The following is a 16,505-nucleotide window of genomic DNA, read 5'->3' as shown; positions in this document are numbered from 1 at the left end:
AATTGGTCCTCTTTCAGGATTTAGATTGAGACTTAGATTTTTAAGGATACCGAGGACCAAACATTTGTTCTTTGTAAAATTTGTATCAATCAAACTGTTAATTGCAACAACCACTCTACTAAATACATATGTTTGCTGTATATTAGGCTCCAAGAAAATCATGCAGATGAAGTGAAAAAAATAAAAGCAGAAGTAGAGGATTTGAGGTGTCTTCTGGTGCAATCACAAAAGGAGTCACAAAGTTTAAAATCTGAACTTCAGACTCAAAAAGAAGCGAATTCAAGAGCTCCAACAACTACAATGAGAAATCTAGTAGAAAGGCTAAAGAGCCAATTACCCTTGAAAGAAAAACAACAAAAAGTAAGTAACAATAGAAAGTTAACAAGATTTCAAAAAAACGTGTGGTAGAATGCAGATTTGTAAAAGATGATAGCATGCATCTCTCTCTTGTAATAAAAAGTATAAGCATTATCTTAAGGGAGCCTGGTGGGCTGCCGTCTATGGGGTCGCACAGAGTTGGACACGACTGAAGCGACTTAGCAGCAGCAGTAGCAGTAAGCTGTTAAGCAAGTTTGGGTTTTTCAACATAACTGTTTTAGAAAGCCCTATAAATTGGTGGTGTTTTTAAGTTCAAATATAGTCCAACTTGGGCTTTCCTGGTGGCTTAGACAGTAAAGAATCTGTCTCCAATGCAGGAGACCTGGGTTTGATCACTGGATTGGGAAGATCCCTGAAGAAGGAAATGGCTACTCACTCCATGGAGAATTCCATAGACAGAGGAGCCTGGTGGGCTGCAGTCCATAGGGTCACAGAGTCGGACACGACTGAGCTGCTAACACTTATATCTATGCATCGTCTAACTTATCTTTCTATGTTACCAGTCTGATTTGTGGGTTAGCTATAGGAAATAAAGAGAAATCTTCTTGAAAATATTTTCTCTCCTTTTCTGTTAGGATGCTCTGTTAGTGAGGCCATTTTGAACAATTTAAATAATTAAAAAATTTTAAACAATTCTGGGAGTTAAGAAGGAGATAGGATAAGAGGAGGAAAGATTAAAGGAGATCTCAGAGACAGTGCTGTGAAAAGGAGTTGGTCAGTGGATTAACAGGTTGATTAGTTTGTTTTCCATTTATCTCAGATTTTGTATATAATTAACTGTTTTAGAAGGTGCTACTGTTTTTCTGTGCTAGCTCATGAAATTTATTGGCAGATTTTAAGTCTTTTCTAATCTTGTAACTTCGTCTTCTTAAATTCAGTTAATTTCACATGGAAGCATATATTAAATGAGTAATTTAAATAAACATTTCAGCTTAGAATTTTGAGAACAAAACATGCCTGGGTTGTGTAATGCAGATTGTTTGATATAATGCTGCTGCTGCTGCTAAGTCGTTTCAGTCGTGTCTGACTCTGTGCAACCCCATAGACGGCAGCCCACTAGGCTCCCCCACCCCTGGGATTCTCCAAGCAAGAACACTGGAGTGGGTTGCCATTTCCTTCTCCAGTGCATGAAAGTGAAAAGTGAAAGTGAAGTTGCTCAGTCATGCCGACTCTTAGGGACCCCATGGACTGCAGCCCATCAGGCTCCTCCGTCCATGGGATTTTCCAGGCAAGTGTACTGGAGTGGGCTGCCATTGCCTTCGCCTTGATTTAATGCTAGATTTTCACAATTATCATTATCAAGATTTTGAATTCTCACACTCAATTTGGGAAGAATTGAGTTCACTTACTAATGGAAATCCATTTGAAACAGTTGGATTGTTTGTGAACACTGATTAAACATATGGTATTATAAGAGAATAGTTTAAAGTAATGAATCTTATGTATATTTTATATTACATGTTTCTCATATAAAGTGTCATTTTTAAAAAATTATGTATGGTTTGAAATTTTTAGGCACTTAGTCGGGCACTTTTGGAACTTCGGGCAGAAATGACAGCAGCAGCTGAAGAACGTATTATTTCCATGACTTCTCAGAAAGAGGCAAATCTCAATGTTCAACAAATTGTGGATCGACATACTAAAGAGCTAAAGGTGATCATGAATGTGTGCATTCATATAACAGAGTTCCCACTAATTCCTATTGGAAGAAAATTCACTTAGATATATAATAATTTTGGTAATGAATAAGGAATTTATTCTAATAAATAATTAGTGCATAGATGTACACATACTCACAGTTCTGAACACTAAATATCTTTACCGTATTCACTGAATATCGTCTTGAAGGTTAGTAAAGAGTAGTCCATTATAGGACAGTCCTCTTAATAGAATTAAATTTAAGAAACATTTTTCTTAGGCTTTTTAAATTCTGTATTGATAAGTGAGATTAGTTTTTGCTAAGTTCATAATATGACTTAATTGGCTTTCCTTTTTTAGCCCCTGAAATAGTTTATGGAAATTATGTAGTCCACATTTAATCTATAGGGCTGCCCAACATTAAAGCCTTTTCTTTTTTAAATTATTTCTTAATTTTTAACAGTGTATTATTTTCTTACCTGGTTATTAGGTTTGTTACTATATGAAAATTTTTTTTTCTAAAATGTGTACATTTAATTGTGATTTTTAAATTTCTCTACATAGAGTTTCATACAGTTTGAATCAAATGAAAAATCTAGTTTTTATATGTTTTATTTTGTTTGTAATTTTTATTTACTTTTGGTTTATTTATATATACCCTCTATTACCATTAAACCATGTAAGGACTGGATTTTACTCAGATTTTTAAAATCTCCTATTGGACCTATTGAGATTATTAGCATAACTGACAGTAAAAATCCAGTAAGTCATAACTATGTAAATAGGTAGAGCCCTGTGATGATCAGTCCCTTTTTCTTTGTCTGAAATTTCTGCTCTGAATTCCTTAAATACTTCCAGTCATTTTTCTTGAAACCATTTTTGACTTTTCCAAGGGAGTTTGTATTTTGTGTAATTGCTATAATACTACTAATTTCCTATTAGGGCTATTGGTAATCCCTTTGGGCCTGTAATAATTTATTCAACAAAACATATATTAAGGACCAATAATCCTATCAATGTTGCTGTCTAGGACAGCTTGGAACTCCTTTCTAGTGGCTTATGTATACTGTCTAGTATTGTGAGCTGCCCTTTTATGTCTTGTCTTTACAAAATAGATTACAAACTACTAAAAGATTTTTGTTTTATGCTGTTCTTAGGCTTCACAGTGTTTGAAAAAAAAAAAAAAGCCTTATACAGTGATATTTACTTGTTTTTCTAATAAATTAATTCAGCCAAAGTGAAACATTTGCTTAGTTGATGAAATTTTGGTTCTAGGTGTTTGCTGAAGATGAATTGCTTTAGACTGTTTTTTCATGTTTTGTTTTTTCCCTTAAAGTAGACTTAATTCATTAGAAATGAGGATAGAAGAATTTATGTAGTTTTTGGTGGGTTTTTTTGTATGTGTGTCCTTAAAAATTTAGATTGAAACTTTATTAGTAAGTATTAGTGGTGTACTTTATTATTATTGCTTTTATCATTGATATTTGCTGAAGATTCATGATTTACACCTTTATCTTATATTAGTCGCAAATTGAAGATTTAAATGAAAATATTTTAAAACTTAAAGAAGCTCTTAAAACAAGTAAAAACAGAGAAAACACACTAACTGATAATTTGAATGACTTAACCAATGAACTGCAAAATAAACAAAAAGCCTATGGTAAAGTGCTTAGAGAGAAAGATGCAGTTGATCAAGAGAATAATGAACTGAAGAGGCAAATTAAAAGATTAACCAGTGGATTACAGGTAATCTTATTTGTGATAATGTTTTGATTTACAATAAACAGGTAGTTTATTTCCACTTTTTCATTTTATCTATAATATTTGTGAAGAGTTGACTCATTGGAAAAGACTCTGATGCTGGGAGGGATTGGGGGCAGGAGGAGAAGGGGACGACAGAGGATGAGATGGCTGGATGGCATCACCGACTCGATGGACGTGAGTCTGAGTGAATTCCAGGAGTTGGTGATGGACAGGGAGGCCTGGCATGCTGTGATTCATAGGGTCGCAAAGAGTCGGACACGACTGAGCGACTGAACTGAATTGATAATATTTGCTGAAACTAGCTTTCAAATCACTTTGATTAATGTAACCGCTAATTCCTTCAGTGACCTCTATTGTATTTGTAGTTTTAAAGTAGCATATCTTATTAAAATATAGAAGTAGTTACCATGTTATGCTTAAATATCAACAGTGTCATTTAGAAAGTATGGTTAGCTGTAGTCTCAAAGTTTCTACAGTTGGAATATTTATTGTGTATTTTGTTTGATACTTTTATGCTTGTTTAATGTAAAACTGCTGCAGCTATTGCTGCTCCTAAGTTGCTTTAGTCGTGTCTGACTCTGTGCGACCCCATAGACGGCAGCCCACCAGGCTCCCCCGTCCCTGGAATTCTCCAGGCAAGAACACTGGAGTGGGTTGCCATTGCCTTCTCCAATGCATGAAAGTGAAAAGGGAAAGTGAAATCACTCAGTTGTGTCCGACTCTTCGCGACCCCATGGACTGCAGCCTATCGGGCTCCTCTGTCCATGGGATTTTCCAGGCAAGAGTACTGGAATGGGGTGCCATTGCCTATATCTTGTTTTTTAGGGCAAACCTTTGATAGATAACAAACAAAGTTTAATTGAAGAACTCCAAAAGAAAATTAAAAAGCTAGAAAGCCAACTGGAAAGAAAGGTGGATGAAGCAGAAATGAAACCTATGAAAGAAAAGGTATGTGAAGAGATGTACTGATATGTTTAAGGCAGTGATAGTTAAATGTGTAGTTGAAGACTAGATAATTTGTTCATCTGTGGACCTGATACATATACCATAAGTGGTATTGGGTAACATAGAGGCATTCAAGACAAGTGTCTGTCCTTTAGGAATTTACTAGTCTACTTGAAGAGATACCAGTAAGTCTTCATCAGAAATTACTCTTCTTTCTGACATTACAGTACATCCAAAATGCCTTTATACCCTATGTATTCAGCTGTATTTATCACTTTTCCCAGTGTAATTGTTTATATAGATTGGTTTGTACAGACCTTTGGGAAAGAAATCTGGGCATTTTTATCCTTACTTCTTGACCCAGATGTGTCCTATTTAATCCTTCAGTGGACTGGATTATTATTTCAGAGTAAATAGAGGGACTTGGATATATTCAGTGTTTACAGTAACAGTCAATAACCAACCCACTCATAAATTGATTCTGTAGTGTGAAAATAGCCTGAAATTTTCTTACAAGTTAACTAGTATTTTGTAGTAAAAAAATTACTGATAGAAATAGTCCAAAGAAGAACTCAAATTGGTTAAAATCCATGTAATTAAACTTGTAAATAATTTGTTATTACTTACAGAGTGCCAGAGAAGAAGTAATTCGGTGGGAAGAAGGTAAAAAATGGCAAACCAAAATAGAGGGAATTCGAAACAAGTTAAAAGAGAAAGAGGGGGAAGTCTATATTCTAACAAAGCAGTTGACTACTTTGAAGGATCTTTTTGCCAAGTGAGTTTAATGTAAAACTAATTAATTATGTATACTTTTTCATTTACCTGAAAGTTACATAGTTTTTGTGTACTTGCTAAAATGAGAAATTCTCTAGCTTTATCATTTATTATCTATATTTCACTTTTTATTTTTTTTAAATATGCGTTAAATATATTTTAACAATTTCTAAGTGAAATTTCTTTAATTTAGCTCATAGCAAATAGAGAATGATCTGGTTTTTGTACATACGTACCTCTTATAGTAAGGAAGCTACAATTTAATAAATTGAACAAGCCAAACAGTGGATGGTACATTTTCATGATTCTGTATTAAATCCCACAGAGCTGATAAAGAGAAACTTACCCTGCAAAGGAAACTAAAAACAACTGGCCTGACTGTTGATCAGGTTATGGCAGTGCGAGTGTTGGAGTCAGAAAAAGAGTTAGAAGAATTAAAAAAGAGAAATCTTGACTTAGAAAATGACATATCATATATGAGGTAAGCTAATACATTAAAATGCAGAAGCATATAACCATACATATACCATAAGTGGTACTGGGTAACATAGAGAAGTTCAAGATAATTCCTTTAGGAATTTACTAGTCTACTTGAAGAGACAGCAGTAACTCTTAGTCAGAAATTACTAAGCATGGCCCCGCACATCAGAACTAGACCAGGTTTCCACCACAGTCAGTCTCTCGCATTAGGAAGCTTCCAGAAGCCCCTTATCCTTATCCCTCAAAGGACAGACAGAATGAAAACCACAATCACAGAAAACTAATCAAACTGATTACATGGACCACAAACTTGTCTAACTCAATGAAACTATGAGCCATGCCATGTAGCGCCACTCAAGACAGACCAGTCAAGGTGGAGAGCTCTGACAAAACATGCTCCACTGGAGAAGGCAATGGCAAACCACTTCAGTATTCTTGCCTTGAGAACCCTATGAATAGTATGACAAGGCAAAATGATAGGACACTGAAAGATGAACTGCCCAGGTTGGTAGGTGCCCATATGCTACTGGAAAAGAACAAAGAAATAACACCAGAAAGAATGAAGAGACAGAGTCAAAGCGAAAACAACGCCCAGTTGTGGATGTGACTGGTGATGGAAGTAAAGTCTGATGCTGTAAGAAACAATATTGGATAGGAACCTGGAATGTTAGGTCCACGAATCCAGCTACATTAGAAGCAGTCAAACAGGAAATACAAAGGGTGTACATCAACATTCTAGGAATCAGTGAACTAAAATGGACTGGAATGGGTGAATTTAACTCAGATAACCATTATATCTACTACTGTGAGCATGAATCCCTTAGAAGAAATAGAGTAGCCATCATAGTCAATAAAAGAGTCCAAAATGCAGTACTTGGCTGCAATCTCAAAAACAACAGATTGATCTCTGTTCGTTTCCAAGGCAAACCATTCAATATCACAGTAATCCAAGTGTGTGCCCTAACAAATAATGTTGAAGAAGTTGAAGTTGACCGTTTCTATGAATACCTACAAGACCTTCTAAAACTAACACCCAAAAAAGATGTCCTTTTCATTATAGGGGACTGGAATGCAAAATGAGGAAGTCAAGAGATACCTGGAGTGACAGGGAAGTTTGGCTTTGGAGTACAGAATGAAGCAGGACAAAGGCTAACAGTTTTGCCAAGGGAACACACTGGTCATAGCAAACACCCTCTTCCAACAACACTAGAGAAGACTTTACACATGGACATCACTAGATGGTCAGTACCAAAATCAGATTGATTATATTCTTTGCAGCCAAAGATGGAGAAGCTCTATACAGTCAGCAAAAACAAGACTGGGAGCTGACTGTGGCTCAGATCATGACTACCTTATTGCCAAATTCAGACTGAAATTGAAGAAAGTAGGGAAAACCACTAGACCATTCAGGTATGACCTAAATCAAATCCCTTACGATTATACAGTGGAAGTGATAAATAGATTCAAGGGATTAGATCTGATAGAGTGCCTGAAGAACTATGGACGGAGGTTCATGACATTGTACAGGAGGCAGTGATCAAGACCATCCCCAAGAAAAATGCAAAAAAGGCAAAACGGTTGTCTGAGAAGGCCTTACAAATAGCTGTGAAAAGAAGAGAAACGAAAGGCAAAGGAGAAAAGTAAAGATATACCCATTTGAATGCAGAGCTCCAAACTATAGCATGGAGAGATAAGAAAGCCTTCCTCAGTGATCAATGCAAAGAAATAGAGGAAAACAACAGAATGGGAAAGACCAGAGATCTCTTCAGGAAAATTAGAGATACCAAGGGAACATATCATGTAAAGATGGGCACAATAAAGGACAGATATAGTATGAACCTAACAGAAGCAGAAGATATTAAGAGGTGGCAAGAATACACAGAAGAACTATACAAAAAAGATCTTCATGACCCAGATAACCATGATGGTGTGATCATTCACCTAGAGCCAGACATCCTGGAATGCAAAGTCAAGTGGGATTAGGAAGCATCACTATGAACAAAGCTAATGGAGGTGATGGAATTCCAGTTGAGTTATTTCATATCCTAAAATACGATGCTATTAAAGTGCTGCACTCAATATGCCAGCAAATTTAGGAAACTCAGCAGTGGCCCCAGTTCTGGAAAAGGTCAGTTGTCATTCCAGTCCCAAAGAAAGGCAATGCCAAAGAATGTTCAGACTCCCACACAATTGCACTCATCTCACATGCTAGCAAAGTAATGCTCAAAATTCTGCAAGTGAGGCTTCAACAGCACATGAACCAGGAACTTCCAGATGTTCAAGCTGGATTCAGAAAAGGCAGAGGAACCATAGATCAAATGGCTAACATCTGTTGGATCACACATAAAGCCAGAGATTTCCAGAAAAACATCTACTTCTGATTTATTAACTATGCCAAAGTCTTTGACTGCATGGATCACAACAAACTGTCCAAAATTCTTAAAATGATGGGAATACCAAACCTCCTTACCTACCTCCTGAGAAATGTGTTTGTAGGTCAAGAAGCCACAGTTAGATCTGGACATGGAACAACAGACTGGTTCCAGATAGGGAAAGGGCTACATCAAGGTTGATATTGTCCCCCTGCTTATTTAACTTATATGCATGTGAAATGCCAGGCTGAATGAAGCACAATCTGGAATCAAGATTGCCAGGAGAAATATCAATAACCTCAGATATGCATATGACACCACCCTTATGGCAGAAAGCGAAGAAGAACTAAAGAGCCTCTTGATGAAAGAGAGTGAAAAAGTTGACTTAAAACTCAACATTCAGCAAACTAAGATCATGGCATCTGGTCCCATAACTTCATGGCAAATAGGTGGGGAAACAATGGAAACAGGAAGAGGCTTTATTTTTGGGTGCTCCAAAATCACTGCACATGGTCACTGCAGCCATGAAATTAAAAGACGCTTGCTCCTTGGAAGAAAAGCTATGGCCAACCTAGATAGCATATTAAAAAGCTGAGACATTACTTTGCCAACAAAGGTTCATCTAGTCAAAGCTTTGGTTTTCCCAGTAGTCATATATGGATGTGAGAGTTGGACCAATAAGAAAACTGAGCGCCGAAGAATTGATGCTTTTGAACTGTGGTGTTGGAGAAGACTCTTGAGAGTCCACTGGATTGCAAGGAGATCCAACCAGTCAATCCTAAAGGAGATCAGTCCTGAATATTCATTGGAAGGACTGATGTTGAAGCTGAAACTCCAGTAGTTTGGCCACCTGATGTGAAGAACTGACTCATTTGAAAAGACCCTGAGCTGAGAAAGATTGAAGGCGGGAGGAGAAGGGGACAACAGAGGAAGAGATTGTTGGATGACGTCACCAACTCGATGGATATGAGTTTGAGGACGCTTTAGGAGTTGATGATGGACAGGGAAGCCTTATATGCTGCAGTCAATGGGATCTCAAAGAGTCAGACACGGCTGAGTGACTGAACTGAACTGAAAATGTTTTATCTTAAGCTTGAGTTCTGGTTTTTCTTTTCCCATGTGAGTAGAGATGTTTCTGGTTCTTTTTACATCACATAATACAGATTATATTATTGAGCTTCTGAACATTATATTCTGCAACTCTGGATCTTGATTGAATTCTGTGGAAAATGCAGTATTTTTGTTTTACCAGGTCTAGATAGTCTCTGGAGAAGGAAATGGCACCCCACTCCAGTACTCTTGCCTGGAAAATCCCATGGGCGGAGGAGCCTCGTAGGCTGCAGTCCATGAGAACGCGAAGAGTTGGACACGACTGAGCGACTTCACTTTCTCTTTTCACTTTCATGCATTGGAGAAGGAAATGGCAACCCACTCCAGTGTTCTTGCCTGGAGAATCCCAGGGACGGGGGAGCCTGGTGGGCTCCTGTCTGTGGGGTCGCACAGAGTTGGACACGACTGAAGCAACTTAGCAGATAGGCTCAGCCTCATTTTTTAACCTGCTTTCTGTGGGCTGTGGTTCCAGTACCATTTTCAAAACTTTTACAGTGCTCTTTTGCTTTGTTCTGCCTGAGCACTTCCCTATTGACAGTCTGGTATGTCGGCTGTCTTCTGTTAGGTCAGTTCTCAGATTCTTTAATGTTCAGATTAGGATCAGATGCATACATGCGTGCTCAGGAGTGAGCTCAGTACTTCATTAACTACTTTATAAGATTCCTTTCTAGAGCTCTTTCCTTCTGTCATCTCACTGATGCATTTGGTTTCCTCGGGCTCCCCTTTTTGGTTGTTATTGTTTCATCACTAAGTTGTGTCCAGTTCTTTACAACACCGTGAACTGTAGCCCACCAGGATCCTCTTTCCATGGGATTTCCCAGGCAGGAATACTGGAATGGGTTGCCATTTCCTCCTCCAGGGGATCTTCCTGACCCAGGGATTGAACTTGTGTCTCTTGCATCACAGGCAGATTCTTTAATGCTGAGCCACCAGGGAAGCCCCCCTTTTTGGTCTCTAGGGCAAAAGACCTGAGGCTTTAGTTGCCCGTTATACTGTGCACTTCAGCCATTGTGCTCTTGTCTGCATCTAAGCCAGCAGCAGGAGAGCAAAAAAGGGGACATGTGGTGGTGGGGTCCCTACTTTGCCTTCCCCCTTTACTAATCACAGCTCTACCAATTGGAGGAGATTCCTCTCCCTAAAAATTTCGGCTCCTTTGAATTTCCTTTGCAGCCTTTGCCACCACTGCCTTGGGATTGCCTGAGGGTTGAGATAGGAGAGTGCATAGGAGAGAAAAATCAGGAGGGATTTTTGCAGTGCCTAAGAGTATTAAGTGTTCTTAAGGGCCCTTGCTCCTGCTGAAGCTAGAACTTGAAGCTTTGCTGAGGCTCATCTTCATGTTTCAAGCTGTGTTGTATTGAGGCTAGGAAATACTAGAGGAAAGGAAGAGGTAAATTCACCACCTGTGTGCTGATATTTCAAATTCCAGAACTTTATCCCAGTCTGTAAAATATTTACTTTTTAAAGTCCTCATGAGCTACCTATATTCCATTTCCTTCCCTCCTAAATGATTGTTTCTTAAATTCTTCAGAATTTTCCTTCATGGTGAAGAACAAAGTGATTGAAAATTTTTTCTTCGCTTTGACACCTGTTAGAGCCACTGTCTGGATCTAGCTTCCTTGTTTTTCTTAGTCTAAGCATATATTCAGAATAAAACCAAATCCTTTTATTCTTCTTTGCAGTTTTCAGAAGGATCAAAATATTTTACTTTTGAAACCTTCTAATACTTTTAGATATTTAATAGCTTCTTTTCTAGTATGAGCAGTATGACTCTATGTAGGCTGAAATAATTGAGAAGACTTTATAAAAGAGAACTTCAACTTGTCTTCTGTCTCAGTTCAAATGTGAATTTCTGAATTTTATGAATCACATGTAGCTATTAAAGGGAGAAAGGACATTCCAAGAAAATAGAACCCTAGCAGAGACATAGGGGCAGAAGTGATCTTTCTTGTGTGGGTAAGAGTGGATGTATTTTCCTCAGTAAGGGAAAACTCGTGGACAGCTGTGTTGAACAGATGTGATTGTGCCAGATAGTGGAGGGCCTTGTATATCATGCAGATGAGTATGAACTGAAAAAATAGATTATCTGGCACCACTAAGAACCTATTAAAATCCTTGAACTTTTTGAGAAGCACCTGAATGTTATGAAATTATTATGTGATGTTTTAAAAATAGTAGGTATTTTTATTCAGTTATCTTACACAATCCCAAAGTAGATGTATGTTCTTTACAAATGTTAATGCGTTTCTTTAAATCAAAATACGCTTTTTAACTCTTACTTTAAAGGAGGCCAGCCATGAAATCGTCTGTAGAGGATCATTTTATAGGATAGTCATATCCCAATTTAATTTTTGTATAGTTTTGAAGTTTTGTAGAATTTAAAATACAGTGTTAAAAATATATTTTTCTATATTTTAATGTAATAAAACAGAAAAGAGTTGGCAGTTTGAATAATAAAGAGTCTGTGATTATTGTTCATAGGTCTCATCAAGCTCTTCCTCGAGATTCTGTTATAGAAGACTTACATTTGCAAAATAAATACCTCCAAGAAAAACTTCATGCTTTAGAAAAGCAGCTTTCAAAGGATGCATATTCTCGGCCTTCAGTAAGTGCATATCTTCTCATTGTTTTAATTCTAAAGTTTAAAAGTGAAATAACTTCTGCCTTTATCTGACTAGAAATAGTAGATCCTTCTCATTAATATTAATATAATAAATCCAGCTTTTGTTTTTATTTGGTAAAGATATATGTTTTCTTTAATTCTTTTTACATAATATAAATTTGTGGTTCTTATGCTTTGCATAAAGGTTCATTACAAATGATTTCTGTAGATTTTAAATGTAGTTATGAGTTCTGTTGTGACAAGAACACATAGATAAATTAGGAAGATACATTATAACATTGTATCCATTTATGTGTGTGATACATTTCTAGTGTGTCTTTATAAAGTCTGATCAATGTAGAATTATTTGTTGTATCTTATTTTAAAACACTTGTGTGTTATATTTTTATTATTTTTTTCCTTTTCCTGTTTCTTTTCTTCTGTCTGCTTCAAGCAGAATGTGTTATGTGACACAACTACACTTTCTCCTCTTGCTGCCAGTGTTAATAAATACAGGCATAATATTTTTCACAAAAAGAACACTTTACACAGGAAACAAAACAATCGCATAACAGAACTCAGAATTAAAAATAAGAAAGAAATAGATGTTAGTGCCAACTTACATCATCAGGTACCTAGACATAATCTACAGTATTACAGTAATGAAGAAAAACACGAAGCAGAAGATATTGTAGATCCTACGGAGTTAAATAAATCAGAGTCAAGAACAAACAATACATCAAGTCCATTTAGGTCAACTGAAGGTACCTTGACTGATTTTAACCCCAATTTTGAAAATGATCCAAATTCTAAAGTTCAGAAAATTAATCAAGACTGTTGTGAAAATGATGAGCAGAAAGATAAAAACAGGGAAGAGAAAGCTAAGCAAGATGAGAAAGAAAAGGGACACCTAACTGAAGAAGTGAGTCACAGCAAGCACACGGATCCAGCAGAAGCTTCTGGGGAGGACCGTGGCTAGGCCACAGGGGTGGCTGCACTGAATCAGTGTGCTGAGGAGGGTGCACAGGCCCACCCTGAAACCAATGCGCCAGGCCAGCCAAGAAATGAAGCGGCCCAGCTCTGAGTACATGGCAGTCCTTTATTTCTCTGTTGGCTGAGTTTTCTTAGAGCAAGTAGCATATGCGTATGGTACAAATGGAAACAAATTGTGTCAGATTTGTAAAAAATATTAACTGTTAATAAACTTCTTAAACTCCAATATTTGACTGGTTCCTACTAAAACTTAGTGGTTGTGCATTTCTCTAACTCATTTGTGTATTCTCTGTTTTACTACTGGTATTCACTTAAAAAGTATTAGATAACCGAATAACAAAAATAAGGCCCTTTAGAAGTGTTTTGCCTTAGAAATTCCTAATTCAGCATGTTGTAAAATCTCACTGCAAGTCAAATTTCACTACAGGGAAAATATTAATAAAAATCTGTTATGATGCTCTGTAACATTCTAATATACATAGCAAGTTCCTTTGATGATCTTTTTGCTTTGTATTATAACAGATACTTTTTTATATATAATGAGAAAAGGGAGTTTATTTGTATTGCTTAGGTATAGTTCTCACAATACTCTGCAGAGAATTATTTCTGTTTTACTTGGGAAGCTTGGAGAAACATCTCTAGTGATCAAGAAGATGCAGAACTAGGATTTATATGGAGGTCTAATTCTAGTTAATGAACTTTCTACATATGCTCTACTTTTGGTCAATTTATATGGCAGTCCAGAGTAAGAAGTTCGTTCCGAGTTGAAATCAAATAGCATTCATTCATTTGTTCTTTCCTTTCCACCTTGGATATTCTAGTTACCTAAGTCCTCATTAAATTAGACATTTAAATTAAAAGAAAATGGGAAAAATGACTTAATTCTTATTTCATTTCCTTTTTCAGGCATTTTTCACTTGATAATAAGTAATTGAGAATTTGAGACTTCCCCTGTGTATTATCTCTAACTCCCATCCCCTAAGAACTTGACTTTTAGCAGTGTATACCTTTTAATAAGATTCTCCTTCTACAGAACAATTTGTAAGTCTCCCTGAAATTGATTACACAAGAATTTTGTTTATTTTACTTTTATAGATGAGTTTACTAGAATTTTTTCCCCCCAAATTTAAACAATTTCAGCTAGCACTTTTGTTTTCTGAGAATAGGAAGAAAAAAATGATCCACATTCACTTACTTGAATAATTGCATCTGTATTTTAGTGAGGAGAACTGTTGAAAAACTATCTTCATGTAAGATCAGATAGAATTAGTCTTTCCTGTGGGTGAAATGTATTATGTTTTATATCTATCAGTCAGGGGTACTAATTATCAATTTATTAAATTGCTATTGTAGACTGAAGAGATGAAGTAAGGGAAACAGAAGGGCTCAGGGATAGGAAACTGCAGCTTGCCATGTCTGAAGAGACCTTAAACCGTATCAGTGCCTTCATTTGTGAGATGTAGAAACAGAGGACCTTACAGGGGTTGGTTTTGCTTAGTGTTAACCTTAATAGTTACAGTTGGAGAAGGCAAGGGCACCCCACTCCAGTGCTCTTGCCTGGAAAATCCCATGGACGGAGGAGCCTGGTAGGCTGCGTTCCATGGGGTCGCACAGAGTCAGACACGACTGAGCGACTTCACTTTCCTCACTTTAACCTTAATAGTAGTAGAACCAGAATGTAGACTTGGATTATCTGACAAAGTACGAACATATTGCTGTAGTTTACTGACACCATGAAACATGTCTGTCTGCTTTTGCTTGCCACTGTGTATGTTCGTATGGACACACCTCTCAGACAGTTAGAAATCAGGTGGATGCATGCAGTGTTTCTGCCAGTGTTGTGTTATATGCTCTCAGCTCAGAATCTCTTTACTTTTCTATATCCTATTCTCTAATTTCTTTACTTTAACTCTGTTTTACCTAAGAAAACTTACTCTTTTTTTTACTTTTTTTTAACCAAAGAGTGAAAGTGTCAGAATGTATTTAACCTACTGCTAATTCAAATGATGTTACAGAGCCAGGTATAATAAATGTATTTACAGAATATTATACCTTAATAATGATGTATATAAGCATATAATATGATGATCATAATAATGTCTCTGGAATTACTGACTTGATAGTTAACCAAGCCAAGAGAATAGAATGGGAGAGAAAAAACTAAAACTAAAACTGTTCTGAGTGCTTTCACAACATTATCTCATATAATGCTCTTTAACAGTCTTATAAGTGGTAAAAAGTAGTAAAAAGTAACCAAACACAGATTTCTCTTTCAAATAATGTACAGTTTAGAATGAGAAATAAATATGAACATGGATAATAACCCCCCAAGGTGGATTCATGCCAAAACAAATGCAAATAAAGTGTTACTGGATTTCAGAGGAGGGAGTGATTATTTTAGCTCCAGGAATGAGGAATAGCTTTCTAAAGGAGGAAGGAATTGAGGCACTTTTTGTAGGCTTGTGTATTCATCTGCTATGGCAACCATAACAGAACACCACGGAGTTGATGGCTTAAGCAACAGAAATTTATTCTCACAGTTCTGAAAATCAGAAGTCCAAAATCAAGGTATTGGCAGAGTTGATTTCTTCTTTAGTCTTTGGGGAAAGGGTCCCTTCTTCTGGCTCATAGATGGCTAGCTTCTCCTTGTCTCTATAGTTACTCCCTTCTGTCTGTGTGTCAGATTTTGTTTTTGTGTGAGTACATCAGACATTGGATTAAGGCCCACCCTAGTGACCCTTTTTATCTTAATTATCTTATAGCCTGAAAAGGCCCTCTCTCCAAATAAAGTCATTTGAGGTACTGGGAATTAGAACTTAAACATATGAATTTGGGGGTTTGATGGGGGTTGGGGCACAATGCAATCTATAACAGTCTGATAACAATAATATTTTATTTTGGACTGAAAGAACCACAAATTATATGTGTGGACATCATTAAATCATATTGACTTTGTTTTCTTTATTAATTTCAAGAGACTGATTACCTTTTGTGAGTTTGTTTATGGTTGTTTTCTCTAGAGCTCTCCAATTTTCTCATTCTTTTGAGGAATAGCGTTCCCTTTTAGCATAGTGTTTTCTTACCCAGCATGTCTTATGCAGCTTTTATTTGCTACACCTTAAAAATACTCCTAACTTCATTTTCCTGAAGACTTCAGGAATAGATTCAGATGATCATTATCAAAGAGAACAGGAGCTCCAGAGGGAAAACTTGAAGTTGTCATCCGAAAATATTGAACTCAAATTTCAGCTTGAACAAGCAAATAAAGATTTGCCAAGATTAAAGGTAAATTTAATATTCTTTATTATAGTTAGAAAATCTAATGCCTGAAAACCTTTTTCTCCCTACTTAATTGTTATGTTTACTATGTTAGCTTATGAAGAAGCCAGAAACTCATATTCATAAAATATGGTAGCGTTTACACTTTCTACATTCACTCAGGTAACAGTTAC

General features: G+C 36.6%; 1 protein-coding gene across 6 annotated transcripts in view; it reads left to right on the top strand.

Annotated features, from left to right (window-relative positions):
• The window catches only part of CEP290 (centrosomal protein 290kDa), a 96,551-nt gene that overhangs the window by 63,151 nt on the left and 16,895 nt on the right, over window positions 1–16,505 (top strand). For 5 of the 6 annotated variants that reach the window (XM_010832050.1, XM_010832047.1, XM_010832048.1 and 2 more), the window contains 8 exons: window positions 147–360; window positions 1,894–2,031; window positions 3,541–3,762; window positions 4,606–4,728; window positions 5,355–5,500; window positions 5,825–5,980; window positions 11,940–12,063; window positions 16,204–16,338. In XM_010832050.1, the coding sequence (XP_010830352.1) occupies window positions 147–360; window positions 1,894–2,031; window positions 3,541–3,762; window positions 4,606–4,728; window positions 5,355–5,500; window positions 5,825–5,980; window positions 11,940–12,063; window positions 16,204–16,338 (1,258 nt within the window). Of the gene's footprint in view, window positions 1–146; window positions 361–1,893; window positions 2,032–3,540; window positions 3,763–4,605; window positions 4,729–5,354; window positions 5,501–5,824; window positions 5,981–11,939; window positions 12,064–12,517; window positions 13,280–16,203; window positions 16,339–16,505 lie in introns of those variants that run through there. The other variant, XM_010832051.1, reaches the window with a different exon arrangement.

Source organism: Bison bison, unplaced genomic scaffold, assembly GCF_000754665.1.
Source record: "Bison bison bison isolate TAMUID 2011002044 unplaced genomic scaffold, Bison_UMD1.0 scf7180017864535, whole genome shotgun sequence".
NCBI lineage: Eukaryota > Metazoa > Chordata > Mammalia > Artiodactyla > Bovidae > Bison > Bison bison.
Note: the sequence above shows the minus strand (reverse complement) of the source record. Positions and strands in the feature narration are given on the sequence as shown.